The sequence below is a fragment of the Panthera tigris genome, chromosome B1, assembly GCF_018350195.1.
Source record: "Panthera tigris isolate Pti1 chromosome B1, P.tigris_Pti1_mat1.1, whole genome shotgun sequence".
NCBI lineage: Eukaryota > Metazoa > Chordata > Mammalia > Carnivora > Felidae > Panthera > Panthera tigris.
In genome coordinates this window covers 43,168,922-43,190,661 of record NC_056663.1, presented here as the reverse complement: position 1 = coordinate 43,190,661, position 21,740 = coordinate 43,168,922, and the positions used below count along the sequence as shown (strand labels likewise).

At 34.2% G+C, this 21,740-nt stretch overlaps 1 protein-coding gene and 1 non-coding gene across 3 annotated transcripts in view; both read left to right on the top strand.

The window, feature by feature from the left end:
• The window catches only part of LOC102960701 (A disintegrin and metallopeptidase domain 3-like), a 124,200-nt gene that overhangs the window by 34,916 nt on the left and 67,544 nt on the right, over positions 1 to 21,740 (top strand). For both annotated transcript variants that reach the window (XM_042983406.1, XM_042983405.1), the window contains exons 5-9: positions 4,710 to 4,786; positions 5,492 to 5,669; positions 16,203 to 16,268; positions 20,974 to 21,045; positions 21,279 to 21,445. In XM_042983406.1, coding sequence (XP_042839340.1) covers positions 4,710 to 4,786; positions 5,492 to 5,669; positions 16,203 to 16,268; positions 20,974 to 21,045; positions 21,279 to 21,445 — 560 coding nt within the window. The remainder of the gene's footprint in view (positions 1 to 4,709; positions 4,787 to 5,491; positions 5,670 to 16,202; positions 16,269 to 20,973; positions 21,046 to 21,278; positions 21,446 to 21,740) is intronic.
• On the top strand, positions 7,707 to 7,789 carry TRNAQ-UUG. The gene has a single exon. It is a non-coding gene; the product is annotated as a tRNA-Gln (tRNA).

The window sequence follows — 21,740 nt, the reverse complement described above, 5'->3', positions numbered from 1 at the left end:
CTCTCATTGCTTTAAATATTTTGCTTTAATCTTTTCTTGTGTGCATGCTTTATGAAGAGAAATCTTATGTAATTCTTATTATTGTTCTTCTATAGTTAGAAGTCTTTTCCCTCTGGCTTCTTTTAGGACTTTTTCTTTATATTTGATTTTCTGTAGTTTGAAAATGATGTTCCAAGGTGTAGTGGGTTTTATTTGTTTGTTTGTTTGTTTGTTTTAATTCTGTGTGGAATTCTGTGAGCTTTTTGGATCTGTGATTTGGTGTCTGACATTAATTTGGGGAAATTGTCAGTTATTATTGTTCAAATATATCTTCTGCTCCTTTCTCTTTTTCTTCTCTTTCTGGTATTCCCATCATGTGTATGTTACAACTTTTGTGGTTGTACTGTAGTCTTTGAATATATTCTTCTGTTTTAGTCTTTTTTTTTCTTTTCAGATTTTAAAGTTTTGTTGATATATCCTCAAGTGCAGAGATTCTTTCCTTAGTCACTTCTCAACTACCAGTGAGCCATTAAAGGTACACTTCATTTCTGTTATGGTGTTTTTTCATCTCTAGCATTTATTTTTGGTGCTTTCTGAGGATTTCTATCTTTCTGATTACATTGGCCATCTATTTTTACACAGTGTCTAGTTTATCCATTAAAGCATTTAGTATAATAATAAATATCATTCTAACATTCCTGGCATGTCTGTTTCTGATACTTGCTCTGTCTTTTCAAATTGTGTTTTTGCCTTTGGTATTTTTTCTCAATAGCTGGACATGATGTAGCAGGTGAAAGGAACTGCTATAAATATGCCTTCAGTAATGTAGTGGTCAGCTGTGAGGAGAGAAGTGTTCTTTAGTCATATGATTAACTTTCAGTGTTTTACTTGGCCTGTGCCTCTGGAATATGCACATCACAAATCTTTCTCAGTTTTTCTTTTTCTTCCTCCTTAGGTGGGGCAGAATGGCCCAAGTGGGCTGGAGTTGGGTATTTCTCTTCCCCAGGTCAGTTGGGCTTTGATAATACCCCAGTAAGTTAGTCTGTTTGCTACTCAGACCTGTCTTTAAGTTGATATTTTTCTTATGCTTGATCTAGTCTGCTGTTGAAACTTTCTAGTGAATTTTCCTATCTCTTTTTTAAATTATTAATTTGTTTGTCACTCATTATCAGGGAAATACAAATCAAAACCACACTGAGATACCACCTCACACCGGGAAGAGTGGCTAAAATGAACAACTCAGGAAACAACAGATGCTGGCGAGGTTGTGGAGAAACTGGAACCCTCTCGCACTGTTGGTGGGAATGTAAACTGGTGAAGCTGCACTGGAAAACAGTGAGGAGGTTCCTCAAAAAATTAAAAATATAACTGCCCTATGATCCAGGAATAGCACTACTAGGAATTTATGCAAGGGATACAGGAGTGTTGATTCATAGAGGCACGTGTACCCTAATGTTTATAGCAGCACTTTCAACAATAGCCAAATTATGGAAAGAGCCTAAATGTCCATCAACTGATGAATAGATAAAGAAGATGTGGTTCATATGTACAATGGAATACTACTTGGCAATGAGAAAGAATGAAATCCTGTCATTTGCAGCAATGTGGATGGAGTTGGAAGGTATTATGCTGAGTGAAATAAGTCAGTCAGAGAAGGACAGATATCATGTTTTACCTCATAATGTGGATCTTGAGAAACTTAACAGAGGACCATGGGGGAAGAGAAGGGGAAAATAGTTACAAACCATAAGAGACTCTTAAATACTGAGAACAGGTTGAGGGCTAATTGGGGGGTGGGGGAGAGGGGAAACTGGGTGATGGGCATTGAGGAGGGCACTTGTTGGGATGAGCACTGGGTGCTGGATGTAAGTGATGAACCACGGGAGTCTACCCCAAAAAGCCAAGAGCACACTTTACACGCTGTATGTTAGCCAATTTGACAATAAATTATATTAAAAACAAAAAGAAAAAAAAATCTTACTTTGTTCATGCATTGTTCTCTTGACCTCAGTATCTTTATGAGAGTTATTTTTTTATTGAGGTATAATTGGCATTAACATTATATCAGGTTCAGATGTTCAACATGATTCAGTATTTGTATATGTTGTCAAATCATTACCACAGTTATTCTAGTTAACATCCATCACCATACAGTTACTGGGTTTTAAGATATACTCTCTTAGCAACTTTCAAATAGACAATATAGTATAATATAGAATAATTAACTGCAGTCACTGTACTGTACATTATATCCCCATTGCTTAGTATTTTGTAGCTGGAAGTTTGTGTCTGAGAGTTCTTTTTAACTTCTCTTTAATGTTAATCATTTAAGTTCATTTCAATAGGGTCAATTTCTGGAGATTTATCTTGTTCCTTGTTTGAAACATTTTTTTCCTGATTCTTCATTTTACTTGACTCACTGTTTGGGTTGTTGGCTCATAGTCAAAGCAGTCACCTCTCCCAGTCTTCACCAACTGGCCTTATGCAGTTGCAGACTCCCCAAATCAGCCTTGCCATTGATTTTGGGGTCCTCTACTAACTTTTTCTTTCTTCAGGTAGAAACAGGCACCTGTTTTTGTCCTGCTGTCTCTGTGCAGGGTAGGAAGGAGGATCAAAGGTATCTACCATTCCAAACTGCTGTCTCTGGTCTCTAGATTGTAGAGGCAACTAGATTGTACCAGGTCTATCTGCTCCAGGATTGGTGAGACAGATGAGATTTCTATGAGCGGTTTTGGTGGAGTGGGGCACTGCATGCATGGATAAACTTTTTCCTTCTCTAGTGAAAAGCAGAAAGCTAGAATTTGCATTAACTTACTCTGTGCTGAGTGTGGGTATTGCAGATCAATTATGTGTAACTAGTCCAAGTCACCACCTTTATTTTTGCCTGGGTTGCTAGCTGTGCTGAACTCATCAGGGCTCCAAGACTGGTGACACAGTTCTTTTGGTAGCCCCTTCAGAAAAATTGGGGCACTTGACATGTGAAAAATCCCTTTCCTTCCCTGGTCAAGCTGGGAGCCGAAGGGTCTCTTTGTGATCATATGGCAGTGCCCTGGACAGTGTCCCTGGTGTAAGGTATACCAAATCTCCATACTGGCTTTAATGAGTCTGATTTTGCATTCTCCTAGAGTGGTGCAGAAGCCTTTCAATTAGTTTTTGATTAATCATAAAGAGAATTTGTCCATGTATTACTGCTAAATTGGTGTATTTGTTCTATGGTAGGGGGTCCAGGGCTTCCTACTCTATCTTCCTGACCAGAATTTCAGCCTTTATTTCTCTGAGTACTTTTCAACTCCACTTTCTTTCTGTTTTCTTTCTTGGATTCTGATATATATTTTAGATCTGGTATTGTTCCACAGCTTATTTGAGGCTCTAGGATTTTCTTAGCTCATTTTTCTGTTTCATATATTGGATAAATTCCACTGATCTGTCCTCAAGTTCAGAGATTCTAACCCTTGTCATCTCCACTTTACTTTTGAGCCTATCCTAATACTTTATTTGCTTTCTTTGTGGCTTTTATTTCTATTCTGTCATTTCTTTCAAGATAATTTGTAATTGTTCACTGAAGCAGTTCTCCATGGCTGGTTTAAAATCTTATCTGCTAGTTCCAACATGTGTCTCATATCAATATTGGCATCAGTTGGTTGCTTTCTCTCTCTCTCTCTCTCTTTTTTTTTTTTTTCAGTTCTTGATATAGTGGGTGATTTTCGCTTGTGTCCTTGATATTTAAGTCTTCTTTTTTTGAAGGCAGTCACCCAGTTTAAGTTTAGATTTAGAGTGTGTTGTTTGAATGATAATTTAGCTTTCTTGTAGGTTTTAAAGTTATTCTGTTGTGCTTTGTTCTTCTAGCTCTACTGGACCTCTGCTATTGCAGCCTTTGGTGGTAAGAGGTATTACCTGTGCCACTGCCTCTCAGTGAGGAAAGTTCCTATCTGGAACGAATGGAAATAATATGTATGGCAGCTAGTAATGTATAATAACAACATATAAACAAATTCATAGGAAAGAATGTGAATCATAATAGCATAGCATTAGCAAAGGAACAGACTGACTGTAGAATCACTAGAATTTTAAGGGGAGAGATGGGAATATTCACTGAAAGAGAGTATTAGGGGAGAACCTGGGAAGACTAATGCTGTGAAAGTCCATGGAGAGGAGGGGTTGGAATAAGATGATAAACATGGTGAGATATTACAGAGAAATAAAAAAAAAAAAAAAGAAATATCATTTAAGATACTTTTGGGTAACTTAAAAAATAAGTGAAATGTTCAGATTTGAAGTCAAATTACTACTGTGAGATACATAAAGTTAGTAGTTATAAACTATACATTCAAGAAATGTGGCTTAGAAAGAAAAGATGCAGTAAAGGAAGTTGAAAAAAAATTAGAATTATAGCAAAGGTTATCTGGGGAAGGATAAGAGTCATGATTATTCTTAATCAAAAAGAGTTAAGAGGAAGAGATTGCAAGTAATGCAATATCTGGTGGATAATATGGTAATGGCTACATCTGAATGTTTGATGATGTTTAGGAAGTAAGGATAAACCAAAAACTTTATTTACAAATCATTCATGCACTTGTTGTGATGAGCGCTGGATGTTGTATAGAAGTATTGAATCACTGTGTTGTGCACCTGAATCTAATATTACACTGTGTGTTAACTAACTGAATTTAAATAAAAACTTAAAAAAAACCCAATTATTCATGAATGTATCTTCATATACTCCTCTTTAGGGCCATTGCCTTTATCAAGGATACGCCGCAGAGGTTCCAAAATCAGTTGTGACACTTAGCACTTGTTCTGGACTCAGGTAATGGCATTTTCTAGAGATGAACATGATTGAAAATCTTGTGTGGTCTTAAAAAAATTTTTTTTAAGTTTATTTATTTTTGAGAGACAGAGACAAAGATAGAGACAGAGCGTGAATGGGGGAGGGGCAGACAGAGAGAGAGAGAGAGAATCTGAAGCAGGCTCCAGGCTCAGAGCTGTCAGCACAGAGCCTGAAGTGGGGCTTGAACCCGTGAACTGCAAGATCATGACTTCAGCTGAAGTTGGACGGTTAACTGACTGAGCCACCCAGGCGTCCCCAAAATCTTGTGTGATCTTTTAATTTTCAGAAACATCTTGAAGGATAGAATGAAGACAAAGAAAATAGAGACTTTGATTGTGTTTCTTCCCATATACTTTCTTTTCCTCCTTCTCTTTTTTAATCACTGTCCCAGGCATGCAGTGATAATACTTATGCAGAAATAGCTTCCACTAACTAGTTTGAAGAATATTCAAATTTCTTAGTCACACTAGAACCACAGTGACTCCAAATGGCATAATAGAGAGAAGCTATAAAATTGTGTTTGAAAGTTTATCAAAGTACAAAGAGATGATTCTTAGATATTAGACCATAAGCACCACTGTTAAATTTCTATAAAATTTTTTATTTAATGGTGATTTACATTTCTCAGTGGGTACTCTATATTAATTATCTTTTTATTTCTTTTTTATGTGTTTAAATATTTAGGGGATTATTGCAGTTGGACAACGTCAGTTATGGCATTGAACCATTGGAATCTGCAGCTGCATATGAGCATATGCTTTATCAAATAAAGAATAATAAAATTGAGTTTTTGCCCTTACAAGAAAATTATCCCACGACCCAAGTGGTAGATCAGTCCTACCGGATACTTGTGAAATCAGAAGTAAGTAACCACTTAATTGTGATCTTCACTTGTGTTATCTTTGATAAATTTATTCACATTGGAATGTGTTACATTTGGAAAGCAGATTTAAACTGATATTGATTATATTAAAATTTTCAATTGTAAGATATTTATTTTAAATATATTTTTGGGGTGCCTGGGTAGCTCAGTTGGCTGGGTGTCAGACTTCGGCTCAGGTCATGAACTCACCATCCATGAGTTCGAGCCCCGCATTAGGCTCTATGCTGCCAGCTCAGAGCCTGGAGCCTGCTTCAGATTGTGTCTCCCCCTCTCTCTGCCCCTCCCCTGCTCACTCTCTGTCTCTAAAAAAAAAATGAATAAACGTTAAAAATAATTTTAAATATATTTTTATGTTTAGACATATGATATATAGAAAATGTAATAGATTTAAACATAATTAAACAATAAAAATTCTCACATTTTCCTAATTGCAAGTATATTGATGCATATATACATATTTGCATTGTTATTGAATTAACATTCTACTAATATAATGTTACACAAATTTGCTGATTATTTCTTTCTCAGAATTTTCCTTGCCAATACATTTTTTCTTTGTAGCAAAGTGTTATTTTGATAGAAAATTTAAAAGTGGAAAAGTGGCAAGAAATTGTCCTAAATCTCATTGTCTATAGAGAGATAGTGCTTTTGGAGTATTGGAGTATTTGTTCCAATTCTTTTAATATATCTAATTATAAATGTAGATCTATAAGTATATAGATTTTTAAAAAATTTATTTAAATTCTAGTTAATTAACATATAGTGTAGTATTGGTTTCAGGGGTAGAAGCCAGTGGTTCATCACTTATATATAACACCCAGTGCTCATCCCAACAAGTGCCCTCCTTAATGTCCATCACCCATTTAGCCCATCCCCCTACCCAACACCCCGCCAGCAACCCTCAGTTTGTTTTCTGTTTTTAAGAGTTTCTTATGGTTTGCCTCCCTCTCTGTTTTTATCTTATTTTTCATTTCCTTCCCCTATGTTCAACTGTTGTGTTTCTTAAATTCCACATATGAGTGAAATCATATGATATTTGTCTTTCTCTGACTGACATATTTTGCTTAGCATGGTACACTCACTCTACTTCCATCCACGTTGTTGCAAATGGCAAGATTTCCTTCTTTTTGATCACTCACTAGTATTCGATTGTATATATACACCACAACTTTATCCAACCATCAGTTGAAGGGCATTTGAACTTTTTCCATTAGTTGGCTATTGTTGATAGCACTGCTATAAACATTGGGGTGCATGTGCCTCTTAAATGTAACATGATTTAATGATAAGTAAAAAATATGCATTATCCTTTTAATAGCAAACAGGAAATTTAAAATGCGCATTATCTTTTAATAGCAAAAAGGAAATTTCAAAGTGGAGTAAATTTCCTTTTTGTTGTTAAAAGGATAATGCACATTTTTACTTACCGTTAAATTATATTAAACTTATTATTACTTTAAATTAAATATATTGGTTAACATCTATTAAAATATTAAATAAACACATATGTAAGGAAAATAAGAATGGATTATATGCCATTTTCTAGAGGTAAATGAAATTGTGGAATCCACTGCAATCATTTTGATGTGTACCCTTTTGTACTTAAATATGTTACAAAATTATGTCATATTTTGTGTTTTTATTTTTTTTAATGTTTATTTATTTATTTTGAGAGAGAGTGCTCATGCACAAGCAGGAGGGAAGGGCAGAGATAGAGGAGAGAGAGAATCCCAAGCAGGCTTTGCGTTGTCAGCACAACCCCAATGCAGGGCTCAATCTAAGGAACTGTAAGATCATGACCTGAGCTAAAATCAAGAGTTGGATGTTTAACCGACTGAGCCACCCAGTCACCTGGCTTTTTGATATCTATCTATCTATCTATCTATTTATTTATTTTACCTATACATACATGTGTGTATATATATATATGGATATATATATATATATGGATATATATGAATCCCTGTCTACAGATTCTCATCATGATTGGATATCACATTAAAGAGAAGCAGGGACGCCTGGGTGGCTCAGTTGGTTGAGCGTCTGACTTTGGCTCAGGTCATGATCTCAGTTCGTGGGTTCGAGCCCCACATCAGGCTCTGTGCCGACTGCTTCCTCAGAGCCTGGAGCCTGTTTCAGATTCTGTGTCTCCTTCTCCCTCTGCCCCTCCCCCGCTCATGCTTTGTCTCGCTTTGTTTCTCAAAATAAATGTAAAGAGAAGCAAAACAAAATAGTAATGAGTGGTACTTAAACTGAATTTATGATGAACTCCATCTCATTGTTGCTTTAATTTGAGTGTATTTATTTTGTCAAAGATATTGGTACATATACAGATTAATAAAACTGCCCTTTTAGAAACTCATAAAATTATAAAATATAATCATATATAGGGATGACCCCCAACTTTATGCCAGCTCTGGAAACCATCTGCATGTTTTTTTTTTTTTAATTTTTTTAAATTTTTTTATTGTTTTAATGTTTATTTATTTTTGAGACAGAGAGAGACAGAGCATGAATGGGGGAGGGTCAGAGAGAGGGAGACACAGAATCTGAAACAGGCTCCAGGCTCCAGGCTCTGAGCTGTCAGCACAGAGCCCGACGCGGGGCTCGAACTCACGGACCGCGAGATCATGACCTGAGCCGAAGTCCGCCGCTTAATCGACTGAGCCACCCAGGCGCCCCCCATCTGCATGTTTAATACAACACTGGGTACAATTGAAGACAATTTTTGCCACTGAAATAGAATACTATCACATAAGTAAACTGAAAAACTTTAAAGGATTCCATGAATACTCTTCTGTGGCAGAGGAAGACCCTAAGAGATGGACATAAGTTTGGAAAAAGACCCCCTCCAGTGAATCAGCAATAAGACAGAGATTAGATAAGATAAGATAGAGATAATATACCTTCCATTGCCTTGATTTGAATTACAAGTCTGTCCATTTTAGCCACAAAAACTTTGGCGAGTAACATAATCTATGTTTAAATTCCTTATCTGTAAAAAACTGATAATAAAAATAATATCTAACTCATACAGTTATTTCAAAGATTAAGTACATTTATAGATAGAAATTCCTTAGCATAGTATATAGACAAGTAAAATCCCAGTAAAAATCACTACTACTATTATTATTTGCTCACCATATTTTCTAATGTTGTGGGGAAAGGTAATTGGAAGTAATTATGGAAAGTTTGGGTACAAACAAAATGTAATAATGAAGTAAAATAGAGATAAACATTTCAGCACCTAAGAAGAAACCAGGGATGTCATTTCAGGAATGGAGATAAATATTTGTATGTATTTGGGAATTTTATATCTTTTATGAAGTAACTTGACAATTGCTTTTCATCCTGAATTTGATACACTTAAATCTATAGGTTTAGTTAAACATGTTTTCACATGATTAATGCTTTTATGAGCACAAAAAAAGAAAGTGAATATCTTCAGTCAAAGCAACAGAAAAAAATAAATAAAAGTTTCTGTTTTAAGCATATTTTAACATTCATGAAAGTAAACACAGATACACTTATAAACAAGGTAAATACCTTCATTATAATCCAGAGTTGAAAAGTAGAAGAGAAACCAAACAATATACTATAAAGGTTTTATCTATTAAAAGAATATTAAACACATGTCTTTACCCCCCTGCCCCTTTTTAAAAACCCACTGAAATGAAAAGGAAGTTTTAAACCAGCATAAACATACAAACACAAAGAAAACAGGAGAGGAGTAATAACAATAGACATTGGAGATAGCTGATTTAGTGCCCCAAATTTGAATTCTAAACTGGGTAATTCGGATAGGCTATTGGAACCTTGACATGTACTGCAGTACTATTCAAATGTTTTTGGAATTGCCTGTCCAGTTGCCCTAGGAAGTGATTTTAAAGGTGGGCCCAAGAAGATAATTCGTTGAAAATAAATTGTATAAGTATTTAGCAACCTTGGCTTCCTGTACTAATCAGTTGGAGACTGACATAATTGAAAGCTGTTTTCTTTGGGGAGTCTCTGAAATGGGGACACCACACACAGATGTTCTATTGTATTTCCAGGTGGAAGAGGAATATCATACTGAAACTGGTGTGTTTAAATTAAACTTGGCACATTGGATATTGGGAACCAGGCTTACACATTCTAAGAATTGTATTGGAAGACCCCTCTTCAGGAAGGAATTAAACTAGCCAAAAGAATCAAAACTAATCATATCGACAGGGTTTTCTCTGCCAACAACCCAGACACATTGCTTTCTCTGAAAAAAATATCCTGTAAATTCCATTTATGGTCATAGGGATGTGGGAATAAACTGTTAAATACTCAATTGCTAATATATGAAGGGGCCCTAGACATATGATGAAACAATTTAATATGGAAGATAGAGACATGAAAAAGCAAATTTTTAAAGCTTGAGGTATCAAAGAATACAGAGGGTGAAGAAAACAAAATGGCAATATCCTCAGAGGAATAAGGGAAAATATTTCATCTATAAATTTAAGAATAGAGTGCTATTTAAAAAATTACATTCAGCCTGTAATTGTTCTTAGAAATTTAAAATTATGATAATAAAAATGAAAAAAAAAGAGAAACCTCAATAGGAAGTTCACAAAATAAAATTTTAGAAATCACACAAAAAGTAAAGTATAAAGACAAATGACAGGGAAATTTGAAAGATAAGAAATTAAAATAAAATAAAGAATTCGGGTGATACAATAGGAGTCCCAGTATGAATAAAGAGAGGAAATAAAGAGTTGAATAAATCACAAAATAATCCAAGAAAAATTCTCAGAATTATTTAAGGTGAGTTTCTGTACTGATATTTAAAAAATCGGGTTTCTTATATAGTCAAGATGCAGAATAGCCTGAAATTTCCTAGCAGCAATACTGGAATTTGAAAGACAATACCACAATTACTTAAAGTGAGGCAAAGTAATTTCCAGTCTGTAATTCTGTACCAACCCAGAACTACATAAGTGAAATTTTTTGATTGAAACTATTTCTTTTCTTCCTAATGTGACATGTTCTTACCCCCAAAATGAAACAAATAATTAAGCAGAAACAAAGAGACCCTAATCTCACCCTGATTGAAGATAGTAACCAAAAGCAATCACAACCAAATTTACAAACAATAGTTGCCAAATATCATGAACTTTCAACCAGATGAAAAGATGGAAGAATTGTGTAAGCAGCTGTCCTCAATCGGTATTTTTCATGAGAATCACTATTAGGTCAAATGTCACTAGATTTTGAAACAAACAATTCCCAACTCTCAGTGGCTTAACAGGTTTATGTCTTGCTCATGAAAATACCAAAGTGGATGAAACTCTCTGGTTGATTCCCTTCCTAGCTTTGGCTCAGAAGTCCCCTACTAGGTTATTTGAATTTAGTCAAGAGTAAGGGGAGAAGTGTGAATGCATCCCAACCCCAAGAGTTGGGCCTGGACAGGTGTCTCATAGACATCTCTTCCCTTGGAGAAGGAAACAAATATCCTTGGATAATTGGCCATTTCTTATAATAAAACAAAAGTGTAATAAAAGTCACTAATCCCCACCCTTTGTTCAAGAATGGTTTGACTTGAAAGAACTACATATGTTGTAAAATAATAATAATCGGAAAGGAGTAAACATGGAGCATATGAAATAGAAGTATAAATTGTAAGGTGGAAAAACACAAAATCCAAAGTGAATGAAAAAACTTCTAGTTTATATTCATGTACTGCCTCATAGGTGCCACATATTGTTTTAAGAGCTTTACATATATCCTATCTTTCCAATTTTTTCAACAATTCTAAAAGTTGGTACTGTTACCCCCTTTTTCAGATTAGGATACAGATTTATAGAGTTTAAATTATTTTCCTAGGAAATTCTCTGGTAACATGTAGCATTAAAATTCAAACCCAGATAATATGACCATGACCCCAGAGATATGGTATGTAGTACGCTAAGAGCCTACCTTTATATAGTCTGTTTAAAAGATCCTTGGAAGTGCTCAGGAAGTAAATGTAAGAGAAAAAGCTATTTTAAAAATGAAAGACATTGATAATAAGACTAACAAATAAGAGAATAGACACTGTGAGATTACAGTCAGGTTTAAGAGAATAGAAAGCATTGTTTATTATATATAAACAATGGTAGAGAAAAACCTAGAATGTGTAATGGTGAATTTTATGTGTCAACTTGACTGGGATATATTGATCAGATAGTTGGTCAAGTTTTGTGGGTGTTTCTGTGAGGGTGTTTTTGAACAGGATTAACATCTAAATCAGTTGAAATGCCCTTCATATTTGGATGGACCTCATCCAATCAGTTGATGTCCTGACTAGGACAAAAGGATGGACCATCCCACAGAATCATTCAGCTAACTGCCTTCAGATTGGAAATGTAGCATCAGCTGTCCCTGGATTTCTAGCCTACTGGCCCATTCTGTAGATTTTGGACTTGCCAGCCTCTATAATTAAGTGAGCCAATTCCTTATAATAAATCTAATTATAATAAATTATAATAAATGTCTATATATACACACATCCTATTCTGTTTTTCTGGGGAATCCTGGCTAATGGAGTATGAATATGAAAGACTGATAATAGAAATTAAAGATAATTACAATTGTCATTCATGAATTAAATAGCACCCAAAGTATTCCAAGTTAGTAAAGAATAAAACTTTGTTGAATAGAAGAGTCCTGAATTTGAAAATTATCTCAAGAAACCCTGATAAAAACTGACAACCCCAAGATATAATATGGTTAATATGTTGGACTATATAAATAATGAATAATTCTATAGGAATTTGGCATCAAAGAAAGCCAGCCACAAAGGTGGAAAAACTCAGACTGGTTTTAGCCTTTGCCAAAATTAAGTGCTGTAAGATAGTCAGGAATGTCTATACAAGGAGTGTAGAGAATGGTTTCCTTAGGAAATTGACAATATCCCAATGTTTTTCTACCCAGTCGAGTTGCCATTATGGTATAAAGATATTTTTATTTTCAAAAATTCTGACTATAGTATCTATGGGACTTTGAGGTATTATTACTTAAATCAGTACAGGAATATAGGAATTGAATAAAACAATTTAACATATTTATGAAGAAATCCATATCAGTAGTTCCAGAAAAATCATTTGGCAAAATTCAGTATCCATTCATGATAAAAACTAGGAATAGAAAACTTCTTTGACCTGATAAAGAACATCTATAAGTATCTACCTAACATAATGAATGCTAAGTGATAGAATGTTTTGCCCCTCTTATGGACTGCATGCTCTATCCCCAAATTCATATGTTAAAACTCTAACCCCCAGTAAGATGGTATTAGGAGGTTGAGGCCTTTGAAAAATAATTGGGGTTAAATTAGGTGGTGAGTGTAAGGCTCTCATGATGGGATTAATGCTTATTAAGAATTAAGAGACATGGATCTCTCTCTCTGCTCTGTTGTGTGAGCATATAAAAGGAAGATGACCATTTCCAAACTAGGAAGAGTGGTCTCACCAGATACCACCCCTGCTGGTGCCTTGATCTTGAACTTCCCAGCCTCTAGGACTGTGAGAAATATGTGTTTGTTTTTTAAGCCACCTAGCCTGTGGTATATTTGTTACAGCCTGAACTGACTAAACAGCCCCTAAAATTAGGAATAATTCAAGGATGTCTGCCTTCTCTACTTTCAGTCAACATTTTATTGGAGTTTCTGGATACTACAATAAGAAAAAAAATAATAAATGGCATACATTTTTTAAAGGAAAAAATAACCTTATGTTTTTAGTGACCTAACTCTGTATATAGGAGATCACAAAGAAACTCTACCAAAGCTATCAGGAATGTAAGAGAGTCTAGCAAAGTCACAGGAAACAAAGATATTGATGTTGTTAAGATGTTCATTTCCCCCTAATTGATCTGTAGATTCAGTGTAATCCCAATCAAAATTCCAGAAAACATTTTTGTGAAAATTCGTTCTCAAATTCATAAGGACATGCAAAGATCCTAGAATAGTCACACAGTTTTAAAAAGAAGAACAAAATAGGGCCGCCTGGGTGGCTCAGTCGGTTAAGTGTCCGAATTCGGTTCAGGTCATGATCTCACAGCTCTTGAGTTGGAGCCAGCTTCAGGCTCTGTGCTGACAGCTCTCTTTGCCCCTCCCCCACTCGCTCTCTGTCTCTCTGTCTCCCAAAAATAAATAAACATTTAAAAAATAAATAAAAATAAGAACAAAATAGAGGACTTACATTACCTCTGTTTTTTTTAAGGGCTAGGTAGTATATATTTTAGGCTCGTGAGGTATATGATCTATTGCAGCTACCTCACTCTACCTTTGTAGCATGAAAGCAGCATAAACAACATATAAACAAATGCGTGTGGCTTTATTCGAATAAGATATTTTTTACAAAACAGCTGGCCATACCTTGGGTTATAGTTTGCTGACCCCTGCTATAGAGATATATACCGTGATTGGTGTAAGCATAGACATATAGATCAGTGGAACAGAATAGGTCAGAAGTAGACCCACATACTAATGGCAGATTGATTTTCCACAAAGGTGCTGGGGACTTTAAAAGGTTAAAGAATGAGGTCTGCATTAAATGCTGCTAGAAGACTGGACATCCATATGGAATAAAATGAATCTTGACTCCTATTTAAAAAACTGAATTAGAGCATTGGCTTAAATATCAAAACATAAAATTTCTAGTAGGGAACTTAGGAGAAACCAAATTAATGAGCCATAAACATGTGAAAAGCTGTTTTACATTAAGCATCAGGGAACTGCCAATTAAAACCTCGATAAGATATCAGCACACACCAATATATGGAAATGATGGAAAAGACAATATCAAATATAGGCAAAAATGAAGAGCAATTGGGACTCTTATTCTGGGTGAAAATGCAGAATGATCAACCTACTTTAGAAAGCAATCTGGCACTTTTGTATTTACTTTACACACTCACAATTATCACATAACTCAAGTATTCCATCTTCAGATATTTACCAAGAACAATGAAAGAATATAGCTAACTGCACAAAGATCTGTGCATGGATATTCATAGCAGCTTTGTTTATAATAGCTAAAATGGGGGGCACCTGGGTTGTTCAGTCGGTTGAGCATCCGACTTCGGCTCAGGTCATGATCTCATGGCTTGCGAGTCCAGCCCCACGTCAGGCTCTGTGCTGATGGTTCAGAGTCTGGAGCCTGCTTCGGATTCTGTGTCTTTCTCTCTCTCTCTCTGCCCCTCCCCCACTCACACTCTGTCTCTCAAAAATAAATAAACATTAAAAAAATAAAAAAAAATTAGCTAAAATGGCTAAATAATCCAAATTATCATTGTCAACTGAGAAAGGAGCTGAAATAAAACAAAAGCATTTATTTGGGGTCTCAGAAATGCAATTTGGTGAGTACAGATTTGGGTAGCAATCCAATTGTCCCCTAGGGAACAAAAGTGAAGGTTTTATTTTAAAGGTGAAAGGGGATGCTTGCATATGTTGTTTACAAAGATTTTGGCTGTTGTTGGCAGAAAACTAAACTTGGCTAAACATAATTGGCTGCTAAGGCTGTCACTAAGCAAAAGTTTGTTACTGTAGCAAGTTGCAGATGTTTGTGCAGACTCCTTGGAATATTTAAGTTTGGATCCAACTCAGAAATTTGTGGTTCCATCCAGTGAGGAGGTACATAAGGCCCACCTCCTTAATGGCCTCCCAGTTTCATTTTAAAACCCCTTGATGTAAGTGACTCCGTTTTATTTCACCTTTCACATCATCAACAGGTAAATGTATGAAAAAGTTGTGGTGTATTCCTAAAATGGTGCACTACTTAGTAATAAGAACTGATGAATTACTAACAATCACAACAACATGGGTGAATTCTCCATGAAAGAAGTCCAATATAAAAGTACACATCATATGATTCCAGTTACATGAAATTCTCTACCCTGTGGTGAGAAAATCAGATTATTGCTTGCCTTGAGCCATGTGGGCAATTGACTGAAGAACATGATAGAAATTTTGTTTATCTTACTTATGGAAATTATTACATGGATATTTACATTAGTACTAATTCATATAACTGTATTCTAAAAATGGATGCATTCTATTGAGTGTAGCCACAAGTTAATATAGATAATAAAAATAATGAGAAAATAGAGGCAAACATCTGGTGTAAAATTGATGGGGATTTATTTAGTTTGAAGGTTGCAGAGGGAGGGTCTTGGAGGAAGGTTTTAAGAGGAAAGAAACATGGTTTCTCTGGTAGCTTTTCGAGGATTCTAATGATTAAGAATATAGGTAAAAGCTTCTGATTTGTTCCTAGAATTTGTATTTGGAATCTCATCTGCTTATTTATTCAGTGGGCATTTATTCTTTTATTTTCCTATTATTTATATCTTGATGAATCTGTATTTATATGTACCTATACCTCTCTTTGTGTATGTATGTCTATATATATATGTATATATATTTGTATATAATGTAGATGATGATTACAAACAATATAAGAATTAAAAAAATGTTTTATTTAACTGATGTCCTCTGTTTCACAGAAAAAATCAGATGTTGAGCTATTGAAAAGAATTCTGAAAATTCAAATCATTATGGATAAAGCCTTGGTACGTATTACTGATATATTTCATCATATCTTTGTCTTATGTTTAAATTCAAAGGGAATATGAAAAAGAAACTTCCCTTGGTTGCAATACAGGTATTATCCTCTGTTCACATTATGTATCTCTGTATAGCAAGACAGAAAAAAAATGTTGTCTATTGGTTTTACATTGACATATGGGGACCAATATTTATGATGTTGATTTCCAAATCATTATAGAATTCTAGCAATAATGTATAGATATGAATGTATGGAAGGGTTCTACTACACTAAATCTGTTGGATTACAGCTAGCTATAGAAATTTCTGAATCTGCTCCAAATTGTGGCAAACTCTTTTCCTTAAGTAAGTTTCCATTTTAAAACAAGCTATTTTATTACTCAGTTGGAGATCCTTGTTAAATATTATCTTTTATAAGATTATGTGTACAATTGCTTGAGTTCTCTAGTGGAAGTTTCGTATTTCAAAAATGAGGTTTATTCATAGGAATATTTGTTTAGTTATGGAAATTTTTGTTTATGTAATCAGTTTGAGTAAAGTCATATGAGTAAAAAGTTAAAAGATCAGATTTGTCCATTATCACTGATATTTTTGCGTAAAGTGTCTCAGTGAGTGTCATAATGTCATAAAAGGAAATATTTAAATAATTTTTAAAAATCAGTAACTTACTGTAAAGAATAGATAGACAAAATAAATAAATAATAAAAAAGCACATATAGTTTTATTACCAGGTGATAAATCATATACACACATCCTGTTTTTAATGTGTACATGCATATTTGTATGTATTCATATACCTTGTTTTATATATGCTATTTTGTAAATTAATTTATAATGCTTTATTTCCCACTTATTAATGAAATATATTACTTCAATTTAATTTTGATGTTCACAATATCCAATTAATAAAATATTTAATATAATTTAATCTGATTTACTAGCTAATGCCCTTTGGGAACTTTTTTCATTTTGTTTTAATGATTCAAATTATTATTTAAATTCTAGTTAGTTAACATATAATGTAATATTAGTTTCAGGGGTAGAAGTTAGTGATTCATCACTTATATAATGCCCAGTGCTCATCACAAAAAGTTCCCTCCTTAAATACCCATCACCCATCTAACCCATCTCCTACCTAGCTCCCCTCCAGCAACCTTCAGTTTGTTCTCCATGCTTAAGTGTCTCTTTTATAGTTTGCCTTTCCCCTATGGTCATCTCTTGTTTTTTGTTTTTTAAATTTCACATATGAGTGAAATTATATGGTATTTGTTTTTCTCTGACTTATTTTGATTAGCATAATACACTCTAGCTCCATCTACAGGTTGCAAATGGCAAGATTTCATTCTTTTTTATGGCTGAGTGTGTATATATATATATGTATATATATATGTATATATGTGTATACATATATATATACATATATATATATACACATATATACATATATATGTGAACAATATATATATATGTAATATATATGAATATATATGTGAACAATAGCCAAGTTATGGAAAGAGACCAAGCATCCATTAATAGCCAAGTTATGGAAAGAGACCAAGCATTCATTATTTATTAATGGATAAAGATGTATATACAAATCTCCTCTAGGATTTTGATGGTTTCTTGTCTCACATTTAGATCTTTCTTCCATTATATATTTAGTTTTGTGTAGGGTGTAAGAAAGTGGTCCAGTTTCATTCCTCTGCTTGTTGCTGTTCATTTTACACAACACCATTTGTTGAAGAGATTGTTTTTCCCCCCTGTTGGATATACTTTCCTGCTTTGTCTAAGATTAGTTGACCATATAGTTTCTTCTTTTTCTTGTGGGCTCCTATGATACCAATGTTACTATCCTTTAAGAAGTCACTGAGTTCCCAAGTCTACATTCATGATCCAGCACCTTTCTTTCCCTCTTATTTTCAGCTTCATTATTTTCCATAATTTCATGTTTCATCATTTGTTCTTTTCTCTGATTCTTCCATCCTTGTGCTTATTACATCCAGTTGGTTTCACATCAGTTACAGTATTTTTTATTTCATTCTGAAGTTTTTAGATCTTTTATCTCTATAGAAAGGACTCCCTGTGTCTTTTATGCTTTTCTCAAGCCTAGCTGGTATCCTATGACTGTTGTTTTTAAATTCTGAGTCAGACATATTATTTATATCTGTTTCAATTAGATCCCTGATCATGACCTTTTCTTGTTCTTTCTTTTGGGATGTATTCCTCCATCTTGGCATTTTGTCTAGGTCTGTCTTATCCTGTGTGTTAGGAAAGCCTCTTATGTTTCCTGCTCCTGGAAGTAATCGCTTTATTAAGAAGAGGTCATTTACTGTCCAGGGCCTGATGCTTCAGGAAGTGTTTCTGGAATATGATGTGTGCACTTTGCTGCTGTGTTTGGTTGCCCTTTCCTTCCGTTCATTTCTTGGCAGAGCTTTTCCTTGCCTGCAGTGGGAGTGTTTGGACCTTGTTCAGAGTGTGGCGAGTTTTAAAAGCTGTACTGAAAAGACTGATTCTATTTCCATTAGAGCTCTCTCTCTCTCTGTCTCTCTCTGTCTGTCTCTGTGTGTCTGTCTCTCTCTCTTTCTCTCCTCTCTCTCTCTGAAATCAGGGATCCTTCCCCTCTGCAGCACCCATGATTCTGTCACCCCCCACCCCCCGGCCAAATCACATCTCTGCACCTCCTACCCTACACAATATGGCCTCTTCTCTCCCTAGTCAGGCAGTTTGGTCTGAAGGTCCTCAGATAGATTTCTTGGGTGTTCAGAATGATCTGATATTTATCTAGCTTTTTCCAAAGGAGGAGATAAGCATAGTGCCCCCAAGGGCTGCTAATTAAATCTAAATAGCCTTTTTTTCTTTCTCCATTTAGCTGGTTACTCTTACTATTCCAATAAGAACAGAAGGCATTTTCAATGCAAATGACATGCAAAACAAAACAAAGAAACCCCAAAACAACTACAAAAAATTCCAAGAGTTCCTTAAAATATGCTATGATTAGTATTTCTTCTTTTATGTTTGGTTTATCTGTCTTAAATTTTGAAGTATAGCTTTGTAAACAGAATATTGATAGGTCTTTTTTTTTCTCTGCTCAGATAATCTCTGCCTTTGAAAACTCTTGTGTTTACTGTTAATTTGTCTGCTTGATCTATGAATGATTAAGAGAACTATGTAAAAATTCCTATGATAGTCAATTTCTATTTGTAATTTTGTTAAATTTTATTTTATACATTTTGTTGCTATGCTATTAGTTATAGTCAAATTTAAAATGCTTTCATGTTTCTTGGTAATTGAATATTTTTATCAATGCATTGTGATAATTATTATGTCCATTTTTTGCTTTGTTTTTTCATATTAATGTAACTGTTATATTAAGTAATATAACTATCATATAACATACACTTTTTGTCTATTATTTTACTTGTATATATTTTCATGCTTTGACTCTTAATATCTCTATGTACTTATAATTTAGAGGTTTTTGTTTTAATTTGCATATAGTAGATTTTAATAGTCTCTGTCATTTGCCTACTATTTGGTCTGTTGATAATTTGTGATTATTGACATATATGGTTTTATTTCCATACTCATATTTTTTATTTCCTTTGTCTTGCTTTTCATATTTTCAGTTATGCAAAGGATCAGTCACCTTCACTCATACCACCCATGCTGCATTGTGTAAATATACAGTATCATTTATTGTGAAAGGTTATATACAGAGAAGTAGCAAAGTATAAATAATTTTTATTTTATTAAAAAATTTTTTAATGATATTTATTTTTGAGACAGAGAGAGGGAGAGAGACAGAGCACAAGCAGGGGAAGGGCATAGAGAGAGGGAGACACAGAATCCAAAGCAAGCTCCAGGCTCTGAGCTGTCAGCACAAAGCCCGAAGCGGGGCTCAAACTCAAGGGCCATGAGATCATGACCTGAGCCAAAGTCAGACACTTAACCAACTGAGACACTCAGGCGCCCCATAAATAGTCTTTAAAGACCTAGGAGGATAACATCTTTTGGCCATATCAGAGAACTCTATCCATCACATTTGATTTTCTGTTAGTAGTCTTGTACAGATTTGTTGGAAATTACTGAAGATACCAAGTTGCCAATTTTATGTTTTCAGCTAACACCTACAAATGTGTGCACACATAATTAGAAACATTTAGAGAAAATATGATTTCTGTTTCTTTGAATGGACATATTCTTGAAATTATTCACTATTATGGCCCTCAGAGCTCTGTGTTTAGAAAGTACACTCCTTATCCAGGATATATAGTCATGTCATCTTATTTGGATGAAGGCAGATGATGGCAGCATACTATAGCAGAAAAAAAAAGACAGTAGTTTAGTTAGTTGGAGACTTGAATTCTGCTTCTTATCCTTTTGACTATTTTCTGTATATGTAAGAGATGATCACAATCTTCTTACTTTAGGGTTACATTCTCTTACATTCTGTATATGTAAGAGTTCTGCTTCTTATCCTTTTGACTATTTTCTGTATATGTAAGAGGTAATCACAATCTTCTTACTTTAAGGTTATTGACTAATATGTAAAGTCCCTAGGTTTATGCCTAAAACTTATGAAGCACTTGATAATAATTCTATTTTTCCCTTTCACTTGAGCATTGCATTATTTTAACATTTTGTATCCATTTAAAATGTGTTAGTTTAGTAATTTTCATTAGTGATTAAGAAACAAAATTTGTATTTCAGTTTGATTTAATGGGCTCTGAAGTAGCAGCTGCAACTGAGAAAGTTGTCCATATCGTTGGTGTAATCAACACTGTAAGTATTCATGTTTCATTTAAATAAGAAACATTCCATATTAATGCAGTAATATTTGTATATGTAGCATTTCCAGGTTTTTTGAAAGTATAGTCCTACCAATGAGTTTCATCCACCAATGGATTTCATCTCCAAAAAAGTGTAAATTGAATATATATTAGCATTATGTATAGAGATGTAATGTTATATTTATGATAACCTAAAACTGTATATTATGTATCTTCTGTTTTCAGATATTTTCCCAGCTTAAAGTGACAGTTATGCTAACTTCTTTGGAGCTCTGGTCTGATCAAAATAAGATTTCGCTTAGTGGGGATGCTAATGAAGTACTACAAAGATTTGTGTCATGGAAAGAACAATTTTTGTTTCAGAGGTCCCATGATATGGCATACTTATTAATGTAAGTATCTTATTTTCATTGATATAGGGTTTATCAAATTATTTAATATGTTAGCTATCAATATTATATACAAAATATGTTATGCATTTATGACAAGACACCTCAAAAAAAAGATTGTATATATATCATTTTGACAAAAAGAAAAATATAAAAATCTGAAGACAATGTAAGACACTAAGTCATAGTAAGCCATTATTAGAGTAGACTGTTTATCTATGGAAACGTAATAAACTTGAAAATTCAGAAAACCTTGAGATAAGCATGGGGCCTCAATGATTTTAAAGATTTTTTCAGA